Source organism: Ochotona curzoniae, unplaced genomic scaffold, assembly GCF_017591425.1.
Source record: "Ochotona curzoniae isolate NIBS_2020 unplaced genomic scaffold, NIBS_Ocur_1.0 contig_3819, whole genome shotgun sequence".
NCBI classification, from domain to species: Eukaryota; Metazoa; Chordata; class Mammalia; order Lagomorpha; family Ochotonidae; genus Ochotona; species Ochotona curzoniae.
The window spans coordinates 37,249,831-37,273,801 of record NW_024466004.1 but is presented as its reverse complement, the minus strand read 5'-3'; the positions used below and the strand labels follow the sequence as shown (position 1 = coordinate 37,273,801).

At 37.4% G+C, this 23,971-nt stretch overlaps 1 protein-coding gene across 1 annotated transcript in view; it reads left to right on the top strand.

The window, feature by feature from the left end:
* The window catches only part of TBX18 (T-box transcription factor 18), a 29,149-nt gene extending 5,619 nt beyond the window's left edge, over nucleotides 1–23,530 (top strand). The window contains exons 4-8 of the mRNA XM_040983062.1: nucleotides 1,075–1,246; nucleotides 10,138–10,305; nucleotides 13,859–13,923; nucleotides 20,346–20,440; nucleotides 22,806–23,530. Of these exons, the coding sequence (XP_040838996.1) occupies nucleotides 1,075–1,246; nucleotides 10,138–10,305; nucleotides 13,859–13,923; nucleotides 20,346–20,440; nucleotides 22,806–23,530 (1,225 nt within the window). The remainder of the gene's footprint in view (nucleotides 1–1,074; nucleotides 1,247–10,137; nucleotides 10,306–13,858; nucleotides 13,924–20,345; nucleotides 20,441–22,805) is intronic.
* Nucleotides 23,531–23,971: the final 441 nt, after the last annotated feature.

Here is a 23,971-nt window from a genome sequence, read left to right as displayed (position 1 = left end):
CAGTATGTATTTCTGCCACGAAAAAGAATTAGAGAATAGAAAGCATGTTGACCTCAAAAGAGAATGAAATATATGACAATAATTCAAACAAGGGGCCTCACCCTAAAGACTATGGAAATCTTTTGTGCTCATTTATAAGGAGATTTATATACTATGTAAGCAGAATTTACTGAAATCATCACCAAAGTATTTCTTTAAATTCTGTTACATTTTAACACAAAATGGAAGCAAAGCATAAACTTACAATTTTATTTATACTTTGTCTTCAATAGCTAATTTCTAGTTTTTAAATTGGTTTGATTTAAAAAATGTTAATACAAGGACACTTCCAAAAGTTTGTGGAAAATGAAATTAAAGTAAAAGATTTACTATGGCGCAGAAATTTTTGAGGTTTGTACATATGAGGAGTCTTCAAAAAGCTCATGATAAATGTGTATTATGAAAATACGATGCATTTTATGATTACATACTCAGTTAAAAGTAACTGAGCACTCACCTACTATGTTTTAACCTAGAAAAATGATTCTAAACTATAGTGCTAAAACTTTTTTTTGTCAAAATAGAAGTTACTGGAATTTCTTACAATTTCCTGTTGGCTGTATGACTGTCTTCCATCAGACAGTACATAAACTAACGTGGAATTGGTCTTAAAGGAAGTGGGACTCTAAGATATAACTTTGAAGTATTTTCATTTACTTAAAGGTGGTTTTGACAACTTAATAGTTTGTTTAAGCCAATTAAAAATCCATATAGAAAAGTGAAAATATCAGAATGTAGATGGAATGCCTATTAGGAATGTCAGTATTTTTAAGAATTAAGATAAATGCATTTCTAGGGCTGACAATGTGTATTTTTTTCATCAAACCATTCATATATCACTTACTTTGAGTTTTCATTGGGACACTGCTCTCTCAGAAAATTAAAAAAAAAGTGTTTGAAATCTTTTTGTTTGTAAAAAGGAAATTGATTTATTTTAGACCTTTTAAAAGGTATGTGCACTTGTGTAATTCTATGAGTTGGAAATTCCAAGTGGTGAACACTCCTTAAGCTGAGAGCATTGTCATTGCCTTCTAGGTATGTTTATCACAGCTCTAAATGGATGGTGGCAGGTAATGCGGATTCCCCTGTGCCACCTCGAGTGTACATTCATCCAGACTCACCTGCTTCGGGGGAGACTTGGATGAGACAAGTAATCAGCTTTGATAAGCTGAAGCTCACCAACAATGAACTGGATGATCAAGGCCATGTAAGTAGACAGCCTCTCTGTTGTACCACTTTGGCTGACATAGGCTCATCCACAGTGTGCCTAATTGAAGTGAATGGATGTTTCCAATGTGCATATATTCAAGATTTTAACCATGTGCATGATCTGCAGAAAAAAATCAAAGTTATGTTTTTTATTAGAGATTGTGACTAGCTGGAATATGCCTAAAAATGTTTAATAGGTTAAAATCTAGATAAAGCTACATTTCTGTTGTAATGAAAGAATCCTAGGCAGAGACTTTTTTTTTTGTCAAAACATTGGTGTAAAATCCCATGAGGTGCTAATTATTATACTCTGAATATGAATACTACTGGGGAGTTGGGTAAACAGGGATCATGATTTATTGGCTATGCCTGCATACTGCTCTTTTCCCGCTGAGGCTTATTGCTTCTCAGTAAAGGCTCAGGCTGAGGCTGTTGGTGTGTTCCATCTGTAAGTTCCCAGTTGTTTTGCAATAATATCTAATGTGTCAAAATGTGTTACAACAATAATTCCTTTTAGTCTGGAAACTGCTGAAATGTGATATGTAAGTCAAAGTTCAGCCTTTCCAAAAATAGTCTTTTTAACACTTTATTAATTTTTATGGAGTATTGTTCCTAGGCAAGATTTCTACATTACTGTTTAAATAAGTGAGTAGCTGGATGCATGCTGATTTCTGTTTAAATTTAGCATGTCTGTTAGTTTCTCTTCTTTGAGAAGGTTTTTGATTGGGGTGGGAATGAAGTGCCTTTTGAAGAATACATCATATATAAATGAAATACCGACTTGTTCATTTCTCAAAGCAATGACATAAAGAAAGTGTGTTTAAGAGCAAATATTTTAAAACAAAAATGGAATTTCATAAGTTAGTGATAGAAATGATACAATGTGGTTTGCATGTTGCTACACAATTAACTTTAATGAAACTATCCAAGTACACATTTATGCAAATACATTATTTAGATTTTTACTACACAGAGTAATAACTCACAAGTCCAGTGTTTTTTCATTGATTGTTGAAACTTTATAAAGCAGAATCAGAAAAGTAAGATGATAGTTTTCTTTTTCTGAATCCAACTTTATGCCCTATATTTTATTAATTTATTATTTTGTGCATAATACATTCTTCAAATGGCATTTAAATCCTATATCAATAAGAAACCTACTCAAATAACAGAAGCTAACAGAAATTATTCATATGAATATTTTATTAAGTTATTTATTTTTAAAGGTTCGGAGAGTGATGGAGATGAAGGCAGGGTTCCATCTATTGGTTGAGTTCTTATAGGCAACGTCTGGGTTCAGGGAGCAGAAGGCAATCCAGGTATCCCATGTAGGTGGCAGGAGCCTGTTACTTAAGCCATTACCACTGTTCCTCCAAGTCGGAATTGGCAGGAACATGGAATCATGAGCTGAAGCCAGGAAAAATCTAGGCATTCTTATTTGGGATGCAGTTTAACCACTAGGCTAACTACTCCTCTCTGGGCCCTATATTTTAGTACATTGCTTTGTTTCCTTATTTTTTATGTTTATTTTTATAATTAAACATGATCAAGTTGAAACAATTACTTTTCAGTTGGCTTTAGTGAAGGAACACCATTATTTTCCTATCTTCATGAGAGTGCTTTTAAATGCATACCCATTGAAAGGCCTTCTGTATTTTTTAGAGTGGGAAATGTTGGACTAAAATCTATTTAATGTTAATTTGCTATCAAAATCTTAAGTATCCTGCACTTTTCTAAGTTTTACAGCTTGAGAATATATGTTTTGAAGGGATAGATTTAAAAAGTATATATTCTCATACATAAGTGCTAAACTTAAATGATTTAAATCAATATAATATTTCAAATCTTATTCTTTCAGTTACTGGCATTATACTTGTGTTTAATAAATCATGTATCTAATGTTATATATATATCTAGCAGTTTGTCTGTCTGTGATTTAAAACTTTGTAATATCACCAGACTTTATTTGAAACAGTATTCTCCAGGAAATAGGATGTATGTGTAAGTTATTTTAAGGCATTACTTCATGTGATGTTGGTAGGATAGCAGGTCTGAAAAAAACAGGCTGGCAAGCTAGAGCTCCAGGAAAGAGTTGATGTTGCAGTCCAAGTCTGAAGGTAAACTGCACTCAAAATTGTCCCTTTTTCTGGGCCTCTGAGTCTTTGTTCTTTTAAAGCCTTCAACTGATTAGATGAGGCCCACTCACATAACGAGGGAGTACTAATTATACCTAAAGATGTTTTCTCAGGAACTTGAGACTAATATTGGACCAATGAACTGGATCTCTGGGCTAGCTAAATTGACATATAAAACTTCCTGTCACATAGTATTTGCTTGAATTATGAGAGACTGGCCTGCAAATTGAAAGTCAATGCTTAAACCTGAATAGTTGTAGTATTTCATGATTAGAAAAAATTTTGAAATACAAAAAAAGAGGCATGAGCTAGAGAAGTGTGTGTGTTAGTGAACATTCTCCTTTGAATTTGTGGCAGGATGTGCTAGTTTACCAAAGGGAAGTAGCTAGTGTGTGGGAGAAAGGGAGGGAGGGAGAGAGGGAGTGAGGGAAAGAGGGAGTGAGGGAGAGAGGAAGAGAGAGCGAGCGAGTGATCTGTGCAAATGGTAAAAATTAAAAATGTATAAAGGGACCAGTTGATACTTAAGGAGGATGCACTGCTCTTCCATTATTTATTTTAAGGCAGTTTTGAGAGCTTGGTAAAATGTAAAAGATACAAAGCCATGGTGTCTTCCTTTGGTGAGTTTCTAGCCTAAGAGGGGAAGGAAGATGTGCATGATTACCATCCTGCCAGCTCAGAGGAATGCAAATCCTATCTTAGTCCAGGTAGAATGGATTGAGAAGGCTTCAGGAAGATGACAGCAGTTGCTTATTTGCTCATTTTGATGGCGCCAAAAGAGGCTAGATTAGGAATGTAATTTAATTCTACAGATGATGGTGTTGCAGGTTCAAAGTAGATAGGTGTGTCATTAAAGCTTTTTTTTTTTTAATTGGAAAGTCAAATATACAGAGAGGAGGAGAGACAGAGAGGAATATCTTCCATCTGTTGATTCATACCCCAAGTGGCCACAGTGGCCGGTGCTGTGCCGATCTGAAGCCAGGAGCCCAGATCCCAGAGCCTCTTCTGGGTCTCCCACACAGGTGCAGGGTCCCAAGGCTTTGGGCTGTCCTCAACTGCTTTCCCAGGCCACAAGCAGGGAGCTGGATGGGAAGCAGAGCCTCTGAGATTAGAATCAGCACCCAAATGGGATCCTGGTGCGTTCAAGGCGAGGACTTTAGCCACTAGGCTACCATGCTGGGCCTATAGTTTTTTCATTTAAAAAAGCAGTTATTTTACTTGAGAGTCAGAAATACAAAAAGAGAGGGAGAGACAGAGATCTTCCACCTCCTGGTTTACTTTCCAAATGGAATAAATAGCCAGTAAATGGCTATGCTATAGCCAGAGCTCGGTAGGTCTGAAGTTGGCAGTCAGGAGCTTCTTCTAAGTCTCTCACATGAGTGAAGACGTTCAAGGTCTTGGATCATCTTCCTCTGTTTTCTCAGGCTGTTAGCAGGGATGTGGATCAGAAGTGCAGCTCGTGGGACTTGAGCCAGTGCTTTTAAGGGAAACCAGTTCTGTAGGAGGCACACCCATGTGCTGTGCCACCACACCAGCCATAATAGTGGCACTTTCTAATTCGCCTGTCTCTCTCCTGATTTAGAGACTTCCCAGGGACTCATATCTCTGCCTTGCTGTGTTTGAGGTTCCTCCCCACTCCGTAGTTCTAAAGGAAGTAATATTACTCTCAGAAAGTTGGGAATTCACATGAGAAATGATTTCCTAATTTTCTTTGAAAATTACTTTCATGCTATCCTCTCACTTCACAGTTTTTGTTTTGGTTTTTTGCAGAAGATGTGAAAATGTGTATCATAATGTCGTGATGACCTGGGGGGGTTGTTAATAACAACAAAATGATTGCAGTAATCAAATCCTCACAGGATTGTGACTGGACATAGGACCATATGAGGCATGAGAAGATGTGTCATTTTCTCCAAAGGGTCTTTCGGGCTTTCTAAATACCAGAATGGCTTCATTCTCTTCTCATTTATCTTTGAGAATCAGGTGTTGAAAAGTATCACAGAAGTAGCTGAGTTCTTCCTGGTAGAAGGAACTTGGAGGGACTTAGAAGAAGCACATATTTATGTTCATGAACAATGTTTTTCTCTCTCAGGCTTAGTTTTGTCTTGAGTCATATTGGAATCACACAAGACTGAGTCAGTCAAATGAGCTACTGAACTTGAAAGTACATGTTTGTATGGAGTGCTTTATATGCAGTGCCATGCATAAGGCAATAGAAAGACCACCTCCTATGGAACTTATGATTTATTGTTAGAATCTAATTATAGCCTTGACCCCCTACCATTTAAAGTGGGTAGGTACCTGGTATCACCAAAAATATAGGAATCCCAAGTTTTGCTGTGTAATTCGCCTTGGTCCCTGTCTTTACAGCAGGGTAGTTTAGGTCATCTGGAAACTTTCCAGTCAGCAGGGAGTGTTTCCCTGTGGAGGTTCCTGTAACATTTGACCCAGTCACCTGTCTGTCAAACTTCAGGCTCTTTTGACTCATCTTAATCGTAAATAAATAGTAGTATGCTTCTTTTGACTCACTTCTGGTATCTTTTGAGTAGAAACATGTGTATGAGCCTGTTCATGGGAAAGTATTCCTCTGCGTAATTCTGTATACTAACAGAACCCTCCTCCCTAATTTTCTGCCAAAACAAAATGGAGAGCATAGATCACTTCCACAAGATATAATTATGTCAATTCCAGTGGTAGATATTATCATTGTGGCCTTGTTGTCTATAAGAACAGTACTCCTAGTTCTGCTTATTCAAAATATGGTTGACTACCCATCGTTGTAAAAGTCCATTCAAAATAAATAATGTTACTGCATAAAGAACTGAGACTTGTTTAAAATTGGTCCTTAAGTTACTTTATAAAATATTTTCTTAAATGAATTTCAGGTTACTATTACTAGTTGTTCCTTAATGTAAAAATACAGGGATATCACAGACATTTTTGTTTCTTATTGCATAAACTCCATTCACAATTCTTTTTTGAAATACACCACGTATATGAGAAATAAATTAGAGGGTATATAACTAGAGTGGGCCTTGTCAGCAGGTTGAGCCACTTGTGTGGGACCCATGCATCCAGTATTAGAGTGCTAGGCCAAGTCCTAGGCGTTCTGCTTAAGATCTTGCCTCCTGTTAGTGCTCCTGGAAAGGCAGTAGGCAATGCCATTGCTGTGGGAATCCTAAATAGTTGCTGGATTCTGGCTTTGACCTCGTTTATTTGCAGCTGTTGTAGGCATTTGAAGAATGAATTAGTGCTTGGAATATTTCCTTGTCCTCATCCTTATATGTTACTCTGCCTTTCAAATAAGTAAATAATCTTACTTTTCATTGATTGTTAAATAGAAACCCAAATAAATATTTTTTTCCTTCATTCAAAATCAGCTCATTCTATGTTTCTGAAATGGATTGTGGATTTATTTTTGTATATTTAATGTGAAGTGAATTTTTCCAATTTTCTTTCTGCTTTGAAACTTGTTTCTAAAAGATCTGTTAATTCTCCCTGTAAGTTTATAAATGCTGCTCTTTTGTTTATTGGTATTTACTTACTGTTGACTTTGGCATCTTGGAGAAGAGGAAGAATTTTTCTCAAACTTTCCTACTAGACAGGATATCAAGTTTAAAGAAGGGGAAAAGACAGAATTCAAAAGCTTTTGTTACATAATTGGTCATTTGCTGCTGTATGTTCACATTAAAAAGAATATGTTAAGGTAAAAATATATAATAGTAAGTAATTTGAGAAAAGAACCAAGATAAGATAATGCTTTTTTTCTGGGTTATATGGTAAATGAAGCAGCGGGTAAGGTTTACTTAATTGTCTCCTCCTTTGTGTGCCCTTTATGGCACCTGCCCCTGTGGTGTTGCATACACACAGACATTTTTGTGCTAAAATGATGGCCAAGGAACCCAGCTTCCAGGACCAGAATTGAGGGTTTAGAAGCCTTTTGCTTCCAATGAACCTTAGCTTCTTCAGCTATGTATTAGGGTGTTAGTGTCTGTCTGTCTTTTTTTTTTTTAAGATTTATTTATTTTTTTATTAGAAAGATTCAGAGAGAAGGAGAGACAGAGAGAAAGATCCTCCATTCACTGGTTCACTCCCCAAGTGGCTGCCAAGGCCAGAGCTGGACCAATCTAAAGCCAGGAGCCAGAAACTTCCTCTGGGTCTGCCATGTAGGTGCAGGGTCCCAAGGTCTTGGGTCATCCTCCACTGCTTTCCTAGTCCACAGGTAGGAAACTGGAGGGGATGTGGAGCAGCTAGGTAAGAACCAGTGTCCGTATGGCATCTTGGTGCATGTGACGTGAGGACTTTAGCCACCAGGCTGCTGTGCTGAGCCCATCAGTGTCTTCAGATTTAAATATGTCATAGGTAATGTTATGCAGAATCCTACCTGTTAATCCGAGAAGGGGAGCACTTTTTGAATGAGGTCGAGGAGCAAGCCTCAACTTCTGCCTTGACCTCCTCTCTTTTGCCTCAATAGCTCTGGAGAAAAACTACTTGGTTCAAATATTTCAAGATAGTGTTCAGCCCTGCTGATATTTCAAAATGAATATTAGTGAACATTATGCTCAGATAATATATTGAGGAAATGAAGATAAAACATTGCATATTCACTGAAAATCTGAGTATGCAGATTGTTAGAATCAGTGGAAATAAATGTCACTTCTATGTTTTTCAAACTTACAATTTATGCTATGATCTAGTATGTACACATACACACAGATAACAGAAAATATACAAAAAAGTACTTAGCATTACTATAAGGAGCATTTTCTAGTTTATGTATTCCTTTATAATTTTTTTTTGAAATATCTCTGCAATGCTATAAATTGATTTCATGAGCCACTAGTGGTCATTGGAATTCTTCCTTTCAGTTAGACTTTGAAAGAGAACTTTCCAGGGCTTACAGATCCCTGTGCATGTCTGTAGGTGATAATTTGAGCTTTTGTTCTCACTTGTTCTTGCATATTCTTCATATTCTTGCTTCCTGCTTATTAAGCATGTCTTCTAGGACACTCATTATATCTGCTATTCAGGCACTTGTTCCATTGAGAGAGGGAATACTTTACAGTAAAAACAAAACAAAACAAAAAAACCCTTGACCTCAGTGCTTGTGACTACCAGAGGATAAAAACATTGTGTTATTGCAGCAGGCACACTTTCCATGTACAGGACTGTTGGTTTCTGGGATGACCCTAAGGATTCCAAATGCAGCATGTTAAATTGCTCACATTCTGAAAAGCTAGTCAATCCCTGAATTTGCTGATTTAAATGCTTTTCCTCCAAATTTATAACACCCAAAAACCAAAGTCAGATTTTATCTCAGCAGAGATTCAGCCTTACTAATTAAGCTAATTAATAAATACCTGAATATGGAATCCCAGCAATCAGTTATCCCATTGGATAAGTGATTTCTTTACTTTGTCTCACTCTTGAAAGTATAAAACTTAAATGAAGAAAAAAGCCACACATGGTACCACTTCCAGAGATGATTGCTATTCGTATATTTGCCTGAGTTTTTAAATTTCACTCTATGTAGTTGTGGTAGGTTTATAAATAAATTACATCCCCTTTACTATTTAACTCTTATTTTAAAAAGGTGGGCATTTGGTTACTGTTTGAATTACTTATACCCATATAAGTATGGGAATTACTTGATTTGAGTTCCAGCTCTGCTCCCAATTCCACCTTCCTGATAATGTGCATGCTGAAAGGCAGCAGTGACTATTCAAGTATTTGAGTCCTAGTTACCCAAGTTAGAGACCCAAAATGAGTTCCAGGCTGCTGGCTTTGGCGTGACCCAACTCCAGCAGTTATCAACGTTTGGGGATTGAACCTGCAGATGGAGAGCTCTTGCTTTTGTGGTTCTGTCTCTTTCAAATTAAAAGTAAGCATAATATTTAAAAAGAAGCATTTGATTAGTTCTTAAAATTTCCTAAGCCTTGTTAATAATATTGTATTTCATTGTGAGGATTTTCATGTATGTAGTGAATTTACTTGGAACATATAAGGGGTTGATAGTTTCCTCACTGTTACAAATTTTGTGATGCTCATCTTTGTACATGAGAAACTGTTCTGAGTGGGAGTATTTCCTTACGGTTAAAGAAATGGAATAGTTGGACAGAAGATAATTGAACCACATTATCAAATTCTGATGCTGAATTTGAGAGAATCAGCTTTTCTAGTCCCTGGAATTTGAGTCTTAGGTGCTTTGTTACAGTGGGGGCTTTAATAGTGAACTCTCCTGACCAGAAACTTTGTGAGCCACACACAAAGATAGTGAAATGTTCCTAACATTCCCTTTGGCCTTAGATGGACATTTATAGTCAGTGATGGAGGGAGAATTTTCTTCTACAAAAATCTGGTTTGCAAGTTAGTATTTTTAGAGAATGGATGTGGTACAATTTAAATAAGCATTCCAGTCTCAGTTTTATTTGTTTGGATTCTGTTCCATTTGCATCATTATAAATAAAATGCTTAAGAATTTTTCTTGTATTTTCCAACAACAGAAAATTTGATAGGTTCAGATGATTGTCTAGGGTTTCAAAGACATAGAGCTGTTTATTGTGTATTTTTATGTACATTTTACAAAAGCTTCCTAGCCCTTCCTATCTGCTACTCATATGGTTTATTAAATTGACATTCTAGGCTCCTTGAAAATGTCAATTTTCCACAGAAGTTTTTTTATACATCGGTATTTAGCCATCTTGTCAAGATTGGTTTGATGATTCTGATAAACTTGGCTTCTCTTTCCTTGATGTAGATCATTCTTCATTCTATGCATAAATACCAACCTCGAGTGCACGTCATCCGTAAAGACAGTGGAGATGACCTTTCTCCCATCAAGCCTGTCCCAGCTGGGGAGGGAGTTAAGGCCTTCTCCTTTCCAGAAACCGTCTTCACAACTGTCACTGCCTACCAGAATCAGCAGGTATAGTTGCCTTAATTGATGCTTTACTCAGTATGTCAATTCAGCAGTTAATGATAACATAGCTATCCCTTTCTATTTATCAAAGTGTAATTGTGAAATTGAAAGATGTTTATTTTTGTATTAACTTTTGTAGTACTATATATACATACTAAACACACAGCAGTTCCTTTTGATGATTCCCCAAGTAATCCTAGCGAGTACTTCTTTAGTTGAGAATGCATCTTGTGACAACAGCACAGATTTACTTGCTATTTGAAGATATTGAATGATGATGTCACAATTAAAATTAGTGTGTTGGTTACTAGGAAATTGATGTGTAACGTATTAAAATGTGAATTGTGTCATGGAGCATAGAATTTCAAAGCTCACTTTCATTTAAGATTACAACCCATGGATTGTAAGAGATTTCAAAGGAATTTATCCTGTAGATCATTTTGTTGTCTATACCAATGAGACTGTTTCTTTCAAGATATGGTTTAATTGTGACAGGCAGATGTATATTTTTATAGCTTGAGAGATCTACAGTTGTGTAATCTGAGAAATTGGCCACTTTTGTAAAGTTAGAAATAATCTATGAAGTGAAATTTTTTGTATGGATAAATATGTGTGTGTCTTTGAGGCTTTATTTACATGTGTCACATACGGGGCTAATCGTATTAGAAGCAAATATTTAATGCATTCTAGTGTGCAGTTCCAGTGAGTTCATAAGGCACAACTGTGTATTGGAAGATGGTGTAGTTTGTGGCAGATTTAAAACATTCCTAATATTTAGCAGGGTTGTTTTAGGTCTCTACCTGCTTGCATTTTAATAAACCTCAGTTTAAAAGGTTAGGTTTTATTCTTTTTGTTGTCGTTTCTATTGCAGAGCTGCTTGGTAGCTTTGGAGTCTGTGCAGTGTCCTTCAGGCTGAGAGGCTCAGCTGCTCTCACTGGAGAGACATGCCAGTTCTTAACCAGAGCTGTCCAGCCCTCACATAATTGCTGTTCTTCCCTGCATGGTTTCAGGCAGGAACATAAAGTCTAACTGTAGAATCAGGAAGATACATTTTATGTCAAAACAGTCAGAAAACTATAAAACAAAAATTATGCGGCAGGGAGTTCCTATGTGCCTACCTCTGCTATTACTAACATTTCATATTAGTATTCTTGTCAGTATTAATGAACCACACCTAGCTTCTCATATTTTTAAAATTCTAACTCCTTTTTGCCCTGTCCACTCCTCCTGTCCTCCAGGAAGACACACTTAAAATACACTAGCAAGAGAAAATGATGTTTTAAGAAAAACAAATAATGCATAAGGAGAACGTGGACATGTTTAATATCCTTTTAATAATCTAAAATTGTCTTTCCTTGTACCTCTGTCTTCTGCATACCTGTGTTACTTGTGCCATGATTGTATTTTCTCCCACTCTCTGCAGTACAGAAGTACTTTGCAATGGACTTTCAGTGACATGCTGGTGACTAGCAACGATTATCTAACATTGACAGGTTGTCTAAGAGGGCAGAAAATTAGAAAGGAAATCGATAAAATACAATCATAGTGACTTTTAGGTTGTCTGAATGTTGGGGCCAACATTGTGGTATAGCAGTTCCAACTGCCACACATTAGAGGCCGGCACAGTGGCTCTGCTGGCTAATACTCCACTTCCAAGCACTTGCATCCCATGGGGCCTGGTTGTGTCCCCAAGTGCTCCCTTTCCCATCCAGCTTTCTCCCTGCTTGTGGCCTGGGAGGGCAGTGGGGAGTGGCCCAGAGCCTTGGGGCCCTAGGTTCATGTGAGAAACATAGGGTGGGGTGCTCTTAGCTCCTGACTTTGGGTCTGCTCAGCTCCAGTTGTTATGGCTGTTTGGGGAGAGAATGATAGACGGAGGATCTTTCTGTTTTTCTTTTTCTCTGTGGATCTGCCTTTCCAATGAAAATAAATATTAAAAAAAAAATAACCTACCACACACACGAGCATCCTACATAGACACTAGTTTGTGTTCTGGCTGTTTCATTTCCAAGCCAACCCCTGCTACTACTCCAGAAAGGCAGTGGAAGGTGGTCAGAGTGCTTGGGCCCTACCACCCACATGATAGACCTAGATGAAGTACCTGGCTGCCAGATTTGGCCTGGCTGAGCACTGGCTATTGTGACTGTCTGGGGAGTGAACCAGCAAATGAAGATATTCTCTCTCTCTTTCTTTCTCTGTAACTCTGACTTTTAAATAAATAAATAGACAAATACATTTGCAAGTTTTTTTCCTAACTATTATTTTGAGTTACAGAAAATTGGTACTCACCTGTTTGTTAGCAGTATGAACTCCATAGCCAAACTCATAGCCCATTCCTACTGGCGAGTAATCGTAAGATCTTAGGAAAGTTACTTACACCTCATTTTGGTGGCGGGGTGGGGGGCGGGAAGGGGGAACAGAATTGGCCATCAGCTATTCTTAAGCTGCCTTAACTGCTGAATAGTGTAACAAAGCAAATGTGGTATGCACTCAATAAATATAGTGAAATTAGTAAAATAATACTTAAGACAGTAATTATGATATGTTTTTGATGCATTTCTGTTTAGACAAAGTATCATATGAATATAAATCTTTAAAAATACTTTCGATTTTTAAAAATTTTGTTTTTTCACTCTAACATTTTTATATGAATGTTTAAATTATTTAAGATTGCTTAAATATTGTTTGAACATAAAATTGAGCTATAATGATTTATAAAGAAATCTTTTTCAGTGACAGAATGGTGGATGTGAATTGACTAGAAAATCCTTTCACTATATTATTTAAAATGCACTTTTATCCATGTACTAAGATAGTATAATATGGGACACATTTGTCCAAAATTTTGACTGAGAACATGGGTAAGCTATGTAAGGGGACAGCAGGTCGTTTTCCAGAGAGGCTTTTTCAGTAAATAGTTGCAGCAAATTTTGCCTTTTATCTAAGCAGAGCAATCAAAAGTATGCTCCTTAACTTAACGAATTTCCTTAGACCAAGGCATTTGGGAAACAAAACATAATGTGTCTCCCAGAAAATAGGCTGTTAACTTCTCCGGCAAAGTAGGATTTGGTAATAAGCAGATTACTATTTATTAGTGTTAAGTTCAGCAAGTTTTGCACAATTAAGAAAATTAATAGAGATGATTAGAACACTTTAAAAGATATTCTTCCACAAATCTTGGCATCTTAGTGGACAAGAAGCTGATTATGAGTCAACATATTGGAATCTTAGTTAAGATTAAAACACTTATTTCTTGTACATACATGATGATCCTTTCTGGAGCTTCAAGTATTGGTTAACTCTGATTACTCAGTTCCTGTAGAGCTTTGACCAGATTCAGTTTCCACATATAGAAGTTGACCGAGCACAACTTTGAGATTCACAAAGAAGACTAAAGGAGAGAAAATAGTACAGAAGCAGGAAATCAATGGAATGTATGTTTTATCTGGATCTGAGGAAGAGAGGGCTGTGCAGATGCTTAACATCTGCAGTCATTTCTATTGGCAATAACCTTACTTGATATTGATATGAGAGTTGATGTGATTTTTTTTCTATCTTTCAGATTACGCGTCTGAAGATAGACAGAAATCCATTTGCCAAAGGCTTCCGAGACTCTGGGCGAAACAGGTATGTGTCAGTGAAGAACATTCCAATATGGGAAGCATATTTGATATTTATTGTGAATTTTTTATTCCAAAGTAAATGGTTAGATTTGACTAATTTGGTGTTGAAATAATTTGCTCAGATGGTTGTACCTTGGATGTTATTTATTTTTAGAGTGTAATGTTGTGGCCTGCCCTAAGGTGAATTTTCAACTGTGATGTAGAGGTGAAGATGTAAGCTTTTAGGAACTACTTTGATTTAAAGGAGCCTTGAAAAGTCCTTAGTTAATAGACCTAAGGGCCTCAATGGCCCAACTGCCTCTGAAATTGATTTAGCATTTGCTTAGTGATGTTTCTGTCTAGGGTGAATGCCAGGGTTTCTTGCTAATTCAGATATCCAACTGGAATATGAAATTACTGCTTTATTGCCAACAGAGCTGATGTTCTTTAGTTTCCAAATTTGTCTTGGCTCTGCTGACAAATGCACACTTTTTTTTTCTCCATTGTGTTGTATGATGTTTATATTAAGTGAGTAAATGGGAAAGCTACAATAGTAAATTGAAGTCTATTACTTTTATCAAAAACCAAATCATCAAGTTTATATGCCAGGGGTTTTTAAATTTATTCAGATGATTTGATTCCAGTGCACTTCAGTGAAACATTTTCTTTCTTTCTTTTTTTAAGATTTATTTATTTTTATTGCAAAGTCAGATATACAAAGAGGAGGAGAGACAGAGAGGAAGACCTTCTGTCCAATGATTCACTCCCCAAGTGGCCACAATGGCTGGTGCTGAGCCAATCCGAAGCCAGGGAGCCTGGAACTTCTTTCGGGTCTCCCACACAGGAGCAGGGTCCCAAAACTTTGGACTGTCCTCAGCTGCTTTCCCAGGCCACAGGCAGGGAGCAGGATGAGAAGCATGGCTGCTGGGATTAGAACCGGAGCCTATATGGGATCCTGGGCGTGCAAGGCAAGGACCTTAACCACTAGGCTATTGCACCAGGCCCGAAACGTTTTCTAAAATAACTATTGATAGGTTAGAAAGTAGCAATAGACTGTTGTTTTCCAAATGCCCTTTTAGAGTAAGGTTTTAACTTAAATATTCCTGAAAGCATTCTTAAGTATTTGGACAATCTTTATTCTGCAAATTTGTCTAATACTCCTGGAAAACTTGATATTAATGCTGATACAGGTACACTATATCTAAGTGAAATAAGAATCTTCAGTTCTTCTAGAGACACTTTCATTTGAAATTTTAGAGAAAAAACAGGCTTAGCATAATTTAGAATTTTAATAATTTCAGGTGAATTAATTGGATAAGGTAGGTGACACACTTCATTTCTCAGAATATACTCAGTGCCCATAGAGAGTAAATATCATAATTTTTTCTGTTTTAATTTTACACAATGATGAAATTTATACATCGTGAGTATGAGGACTGTAATGCAACAAGAAATCACAAGGACTGGAGTGACTTTTAACTTAGTATTGGTTGATCAATAAGAGTAGCAGGCCTAGCTCTTAAATTCTCTTCATCGAAAGCATTGTTGAAATGAGATTTTCAGAAGTTCATGGAAGATTGTTATTAGTGAAAAAATATATATGGATTTCAATTTTTTTGCACACAAAACCCTTGTCTTCTAACTGTATTTTCCATGAGCTTTTTCATAACTCTTGTATTTCAATAGTTATCCTCTATGTTAAATTATTTTATGTCTTTATTTCAATGTGAAGGAAAAATTGCATAGCTTCCATTATGTTACCTTAGTTATTGATAGTTGTTTAAATGAGTATCTAAAAATTACGTACAAGCTGAACCATAATTTAGTAACCTGAGATGGTCACTTAGTCGGGGAAGCTAAGGGAACCTTTGGGTTGATTCCTTTTTATCTTAGTAAATGCTTTGATGAGTTTTTATGAATTTTGCTGTAGAAGAATAGTATTTATTCATTTAAGAGTATTCATTACTTTCAGTTCACTTTTTAAAAACAAAAATGAATTTTTTAAAACGCTAGAATTCCAGGCTTGGAGTCGATACATCAGGAAGGATGTCCAGTATATTGGTTGGTTTCTCTCACAAGGACATCACTGTTGATGGCACTGGGCGGCCATGCTGCTTTCATCCTCTCAGTTCATTCAGTATGAAGTAAACCCAGTGTTTAAAGTGTATTTCAGATCTATAGTAAGTCAGTCTTCTACAAGTTGCATATATCAAGTTCTGGATCAATTCTGAATATGTGAGCAAAACGAAAAACATCTGGTTATTTAAATTTTGCGGATGAAAAAATAATCAGTGGCATTGGTGAAAAAAAACCTACCAAACCTGTTGGTATAGTAAGGTCAAAATGATAGGTTCCATGTGAATATTTCCTACCTCTTGGCTGTTTCAGGGGTGTGGAGACATGATATCTGCAGTGTTTGCTACTGTTTCTTCCTTGTTCTAAAACAGTGAATGTTTTTAATGGGGATGTGGTAAATAAGGAATTGTATTTAAACACTTAACATGCTATTAAAATTTAATTTTTAAATTTTGTGTCAGGTGTTTAATATCTTACTACAGGTAAAGCATGCTGGACCTATATGTAGTTCTCTGGCTGGTGAAATAAAGTATCAGTGCTTTTTCTCACTGAAATTATTTTTTAAAATGTTTGTTTATCACAGATCATTTCTTCATTTCTCACTTTGGAATACAAAATATCAGTCAACATTTATCATTTAAAATTTTGATTTTAGCACTTTTCAATGATAGAAACAAAAAAGAGAGAATTTGGTCAATTTTAGTGTCAAATTTCTGTTATTTCCTTTAAAATAACGTAATAATATGTAAGACATGGTGGACAGTGAAATGTTTTTGGGAGCATGAAGGAGTATTGCAATATTTTTTGACATACTAACAGAGAAAAAAATCCATGAGAAAATGTTCATAATATTCCTTTATTACTTCTGGTCCTGCTGTGCTGTTGTTACTCTTTTAAAAATCTACTTCTATTTTTATTTTCCTCCATAAATGAAGTAAATAAATGGAGTAGGACAAGAAATAAACATGGACTTGTGCAGTCGTTCAAACTTTATCATATGATTTGATTTAATTCGAAATGATCCCTTCCTGGCTGCTTATGGCTCCTGCTTTATAGAAATCAGTAGCTTCAGCCCTTAAAAGCTGTCCCACAAGACATTTGTTCTGTGAGAGAGAATTTATGTGCTGAGAATAGTTTCATTCTTCAGTTAGGCCTTAGCTTTGACCCTATAAAATTTTTACTCAGGAAGGTACAAAAATTTCTTCTCTTTAAATACTTCAGGAAAAACATAACAATTTTACTAAATAAACTTGGCCATTTGATAGCATAAATTAAGGTGGTGATAAAATGTGGAAATGGTTCAAAGGCATCTTGTATAAATTATCGCCTTGGCTGCACTCCTGCAGGAGGTGCCTTTTATCTTTTCTTTGACTAGACGGGTAAGTCTCCATTACTAGAGAAAATGATGGCTTTTTAACAAAAGTCCAGATTCAGCTAATAAATATTTTATAACTGTTTCCTGCAAAATATCTGAAATCCTTTCTGGAACTTGCAGTGTGAAACAGCAGCCTCTGGAAAAATATCAGTAGCTCCAGCTCCAAAACAGATCATGTGTAGAAATACCACCTTTAGAGCATCTTTATAGCTTATGTATTTGTAAGCATCAGTAACTTTTGCCCAGAATGTGATTTACAAATTTATATTTGAAGCATAGTAAAGCTTACATTGTAAAGCACATAATGTAGCAGTGGATATCTCTATAATTAATAAATTTCCAAGTACAGTGAATTCTTTTTAACTGTAACAACTTTAGTGTCTTCAATATGTAAAATGATCATCATCAAAACTTATGTATGTGGTAGTAAAAAGCAGGTCTTTGTTTTTAAAAATTTATTTATTTAATTTTAGAAGGTCACATTTTCAAAGGGAAGGAGAGACAGAAAGATCTTCCATCTGCTGGTTCACTCCTCGAAATGACGCAATAGCCAGAGCTGAGCCAATCTGAAGCCAGGAGCCAGGAGCTTCTTCTGGGTCTCCCACATGGTTGCAGGCTCCCAACGCTTAAGGCCATTCCCTGTTGCCTTCTCAGGCCCCAGGCAAAGCAGGATGGGAAGTGGAGCAGGTGGGAAAGGGACCAGAGCCCATATGGGATTCCGGCACATGCAAGACAAGGATTTAGCCACTAGGCTACCATGCAAGGCCTAATAAAAAGCAATTTTTAAAAGCAAAGCTGTTTCCTAACTGTCTCTTACATTTTGAAAAATCTTGATGCTAAAAAGTCATAAGAATTTGTGATGAAATAAAGTAAATATAGGGTAATTAGCTAACAGCACTCAATATTTATAACTTCACTTGTTTGTTCATGGAACAATGATACTAAAATATAAGTCTAATTTGGTGCAAAAAGCCCTCTGAAATTGTGCAGCAGGCAACATGGAGTTTTGAGATTGATGAACCCTGCCATACTCCCTAGAAATCAATATTTTTAACTAGAAAGGTATGCCATGATCTTGGATTTTAATTGTAGTTTAGCCACAGCTATTATGTCTGATTTAGAAACCGCCCCTTAAAATGAAACAAATTCAGGAGTGGAAGGGGTTTCAGAGCTCTTTTTGTCTAATTGTTACTCTGTGGGAAACTGAAATCCAAGAGGTGAAGAAATTAAGGTAGGATCACACCATGAGTTTTAGAGTGTTGCCAGTCAGCAGCCCAGTTCTCCTGACCCCAATCTATTGTCTCTAGTACAAAATAATCCTAGTTGTATTAGAGACCAGAGTCTGTTTTTCCCTCTTAGGTAATTCAGGTGAAGCAGTTGCAGGTCCTTTTGTGCCCTGCTCTCCCCTTTGGCAGCCCTTGCTAGCATCTATGGAAGGAAAGGGAACTTCTCTTTAAAGTCCTCCCATGTGGCTTAAAAGTTGATTCATGTGCACATATGGCCTCATAATCAGATGTGTTGATTCGTGCAAGCCTATGCATGGATGCACTACCCCTTCCACATGCACAACTATCTCCTGTCATGAAGATGGGATTAGTATGTTTCTTATTGAATGAAGACAGAGATCAGTAACTTAGTAACCGTTGTACCCTGCACGCTTTAGGGAAGCAAATTCTGTAAGCAAAGCCTGAAAACAGAAGGGAAAGTAATGAGAGACAGTTTCATAGGTGCATATCTGTTACACAGGGGCTTGGGGAACTTTCACTGTATTGTGTAGCTGGTGTGGTGCTTTGATATGGTTTTCTTTAGTTCTAGCTCATAGTTCAAAATCAGATTAGGTAATGCCTAGTGTCAAAGATACTTAAAAATATCTAAGGATCACATGAGATGTCTGAATAGTATCAAATACCTGAGAACTAGTGTAAGTTTCATTTAAAGCACAGTGTCACCTGGATTAACAACTTGCTTAGGAACATGTGGTGAATTCTAACATTCCTGAACATAGACTAGTTGATTAACAGGCTTCATTTCTCAGAGGGATGAGGGACTTAATATAGAAAAGGGAACTTCTGAATTACTGTGATGGGGGGTTATTCAGATATGTAGAGTAGTTGACTCTGCTTGAAAATATATCTTTGGCATGTTTTCCATATCCAGTTTATCTTGTGATACATTATATTGTGTTGTGGCTTTAACATAACATGTCACAGTATGTTTAATTAATTTTGATGGTGAGCTGCAGTATGTTTGAACTACAAGGAGAATTCAAAAAGTTTTTGAGAAATGGAATTATAAGATGTATTTGTTTAGGTACAAACATTTTTGAAATGCATAGTGCTTTCATATTGTACATTTTTCCATGAACTTCTTATAAACCTCTTGTACTGCCTCCACATACTAGAGATCCCTGTAAGATTACCTTCTCACCACCTACACATTGTGGGGAGAGACAGGTGCTGCCCCCTCCTGGCCCTTCTGTGGCTTAAGGCAGAGTGCAGCCTGACTGCATGAGCTGTGGTGCAGATTGTGACCCTGAGAAGGGTCATGTTTCTTTGGATGAGTGATCTCCTCAACTGGCTGCCCAGGTGCAGACATAGGTGGTTTCACAGGTCATATTTTGGTGACCCTGCCTCCACTAGAAGGAATATTCCAGATCACAGTTGACCCTTGGACTCACAGTGGTTTGGGTGGACTCTCTTCATCTCAGTTCCTTAGCTCAAGGCGATTGCTCTTCATCTCTGCAGGTGGGACTAGTTTGCAGAGAAGTCTGATAGGCATCCTGGGTAGTTTCTGTTTTTTCCTGCTCCTGGTGATAGATAGAATGGTAGCCCATCTCCAAAACATTTCTTTGTGCCTATGGCAGCCTCATAGTCTGCCAGTGTGGGAAGTCCCATCAATATGGCTATTGTTTTCTGACATGCTTATTACCAGTGAAAGCTCCAGCTGCTCTTAACTAAACTTCCTTTGTCCACTCCCATCCTGACCCTTCCATTTAGAATGGGTTTGGAAGCCCTGGTGGAGTCATATGCATTCTGGCGGCCTTCATTACGGACTCTTACCTTTGAAGATATCCCTGGAATTCCCAAGCAAGGTAATTCACAGCCTCCTGGGTGTACATGGAGCTCATTTCTGTCTAAATGCCAGGCACTAGCAATTGTACATATTGTCATTTACCTGTAATGGTGGCCTCATCATCTTTCCACTATGTAATCCATCTGTTTTCTGTATGGAATGGAGATGGCCTGGGAATAATAATGGTCATGGTTAAAGCTTAAATCTTTGATGTTTTAGGCTGTTTATATGAGGTACTTCAAAGAGTTTATGGAAAATGAAATTAAAATAGGTGCAATATTTTTGAAATCCATGCATATAAGGAATTTTCAGAGTTGATGAGGAATAAATATTATACAAAAAGCATGCATGGATTTCATTTTTTTTGCATACCAAAATAAACTTACCTTTCAATCCAATTGCTGTTAACTTTTGAAAATCAAGACCTTTACCTTATTTTTGTAAATGATGCCATTGTACATGTTAAAGATTTGCTTTATTTATTTATTTATTTATTTGAAAGGCAGAGTTAGCACAGAGAGAAGATGAAACAGAGAGAGATCTTCATGTGACTGGTGCTGAACCAGGCTTAAGTCAGGAACCTGAAGTTCCATTCAGATCTCCTACATGAGAGGCAGGCATGCAAATACTTGGTCTTTTGTCTGCTGCTTCTCTTGGTGCATTATGAGGTAGCTTGGCTTAGTGTTTGTATGGGATGCCAGTGTCACAGGCAGTTGTTTTACCAACTTTGCCACAACAGTGGCCCCAAGACCTTTATCTAATTCTTAAATTTCATATTCAAATTGGAGATTGCGTGGTGGGCTGTGAAGACAAGTATGCTTCACAAGAAATTGGTGATGGTAGTCTTAGTCTTCCTTCCCAGCTTGTTTCATCCCTTCTTCATCAAATTGTCTTTAGGCAGAATGCTTTCATTGGTTTTAACATGAGAAGGTTAGGCACTCTTGATTAAATCTTTTAGGGTTAATTTTCTCTCAGGGACAAGTTATGCAGAAAGAGGTAGCATCTTCTCTCTGGTCTGCATGATAAGTAGTATCCCCAGTTCATGTTTGCAGTTAGACTTTTTACCAGGATCCTTTCAACTTCCAGGGAGAATTTCACATGCTAGGCTTCAGATAATTATCACTGGTTAGATTTGGCTCATAGATTATTTTGAGAAGCTATATAAAACAGTGTTGCTACACCAGTGAAGGTTTTACAGCCGATCCACCTCTTTGGAATTCTCTTCTCCCCTAAGTTCTGTCAGGTTTGCAAACATCAATCTGCCAGCTAATCCAGAGTGGGGAGTCAGCCACCATCAGTGTTATTGATTGGATGCAAGGTCAGCTACCTTCTCAAAAGTTTCACAGGTCTGTTTATTTGCTGGACCTCTGTTCTTGTGTTAGGTTGTGATTCACCAACCTGTTTTCTGTTATATTTTTGAAATGCTAAGCTGTTGCTCTTATGCATCGGCAAACTGTGTGTGATAGTTGTATTGCTATACACTAACTTTTAGCTAGGAGCCATGGATATATTTGAGGCTGTGCAAACCTTGTAGCATTTGGCTCTTTTAGATACTTCCCTTTTGTACTTTTTAAAAAAGATTTATTTATTTAGTTTTTAGTTGAAAGCCACATTTTACAGAGAAAAGGAGAGACAGAATGAGATCTTATATCCACCAGTTTGCTCCCCCAAAATGCTGCAACAGCTGGCACTGAGCCAATTCAAAGCCAGAAGTCAGGAGTTTCTTCTTGATTTCCTGTATGGGTGCAGTGGCCTAAGAATTTGACCCATCCTCTACTGCTTTCTCAGGCAACAAGCAGGAAGCTGGAGTGGAAGTGGAACAGCTAGGACAGGAACCAGTACCCATACGAGATGCTGCCAATTGCAGGCAGAAGATTAGTGTACCGCATCACTGTACTGGCCCCCCAGAAACCTCCTTTTCCTTGCAAGAAAATATTTTTATCCAGAGTTTGCTGAAAGAAAGGGTAAAGGATGAATGGAAGAGGTAGTTAGACTTTGGGAATAAGATACAGAGGGAGATAAAACATATTGTTTAAAGTTGCTGGTCTATTCAGAATTTGTGAAGTTCATTACATTAAATAAGATAATTTAAAGAAATCTAATTAAGGGAGAAAATATAAAAATCCTGTGTAGTGTCCTATCATTTAACAAAAATATACAGAGATAATTTATCCTAAAAATACTGAGAGGACCTTTGTTTAAATTATTTCCGTCTGAATTCAATTAAATTACAAATTTCCTAAAAACCAATACCATTTTCTTTTCATCTTTGTAAACCTCACTCTAGCCCCCACTTTGTAACAAGCTATGTCTCATCATATTGTCAACATTAAAAGGAAAACATGGCCGTGGAGTCGTTCTTTACATTTCAACTTCTTTTCTAGGCAATGCAAGTTCTTCCAACCTACTCCAAAGTTCTGGGAATGGCGTCCCTGCCACCCACCCTCACCTTTTGTCTGGTTCTTCTTGCTCCTCTCCTGCCTTCCATCTGGGGCCCAACTCCAGCCAACTCTGTAGCCTGGCTCCGGCTGACTATTCCACCTGTGCCCGTTCAGGCCTTGCCCTCAACCGATACAGCACGTCCTTGGCGGAGACTTACAACAGACTCACCAACCAGTCCGGCGAGACTTTTGCCCCACCCAGGACTCCTTCCTATGTGGGCGTCAGCAGCAGCACCTCTGTGAACATGTCCATGAGTGGCACTGATGGGGACACCTTCAGCTGCCCACAGACAAGCCTGTCCATGCAGATTTCTGGAATGACCCCTCAGCTCCAGTATATCATGCCTTCACCCTCCAGCAATGCCTTTGCTGCCAACCAGACCCATCAGGGTTCTTACAACACTTTCAGATTACACAGTCCTTGTGCTTTGTATGGATATAACTTCTCCACATCCCCTAAACTGGCTGCCAGTCCTGAGAAAATTGTTTCTTCTCAAGGAAGTTTCTTGGGATCCTCACCGAGTGGAACCATGACTGATCGGCAGATGTTGCCCCCTGTGGAAGGAGTGCACCTGCTTAGCAGTGGGGGTCAGCAGAGTTTCTTTGACTCTAGGACCCTAGGAAGTTTAACTCTGTCATCATCTCAAGTGTCTGCACATATGGTCTGATGAAGCCTCCACGTTGAACTACATTTGGATCTGTCAGACATCGTTTTTTTCTCTATTCTTTTTAAAAGCAATGTGGAAAGAAACTATCCATAGCTTCTAAAATGTGCATATAAAAGAGAAGGGGCTTACTGAGGCTTTTTACTTTCTCATGGCAAGACCGTATGTATGTAGACTGTATATACAAGGCATGTTGAATACTGCAGTTTCTGTTATTTCTCTTTGTTCATCCTCATTCATCCAATGGCACGTAGTGTTGACACACATGTCATATTTTTAGCCCAAATTCTCAGACTCTTATAAAAATAAAATGGCAAACTTAAAACTTGGCATGATACTAACCAAAGACTTATAGCTTAATTTGTTAGAAAAATGTTCTAAACAGTTCCATACTTGAGTGTTGATAACCAGGAGTAACCACCGTATAAATTTTTGTGATTTCTG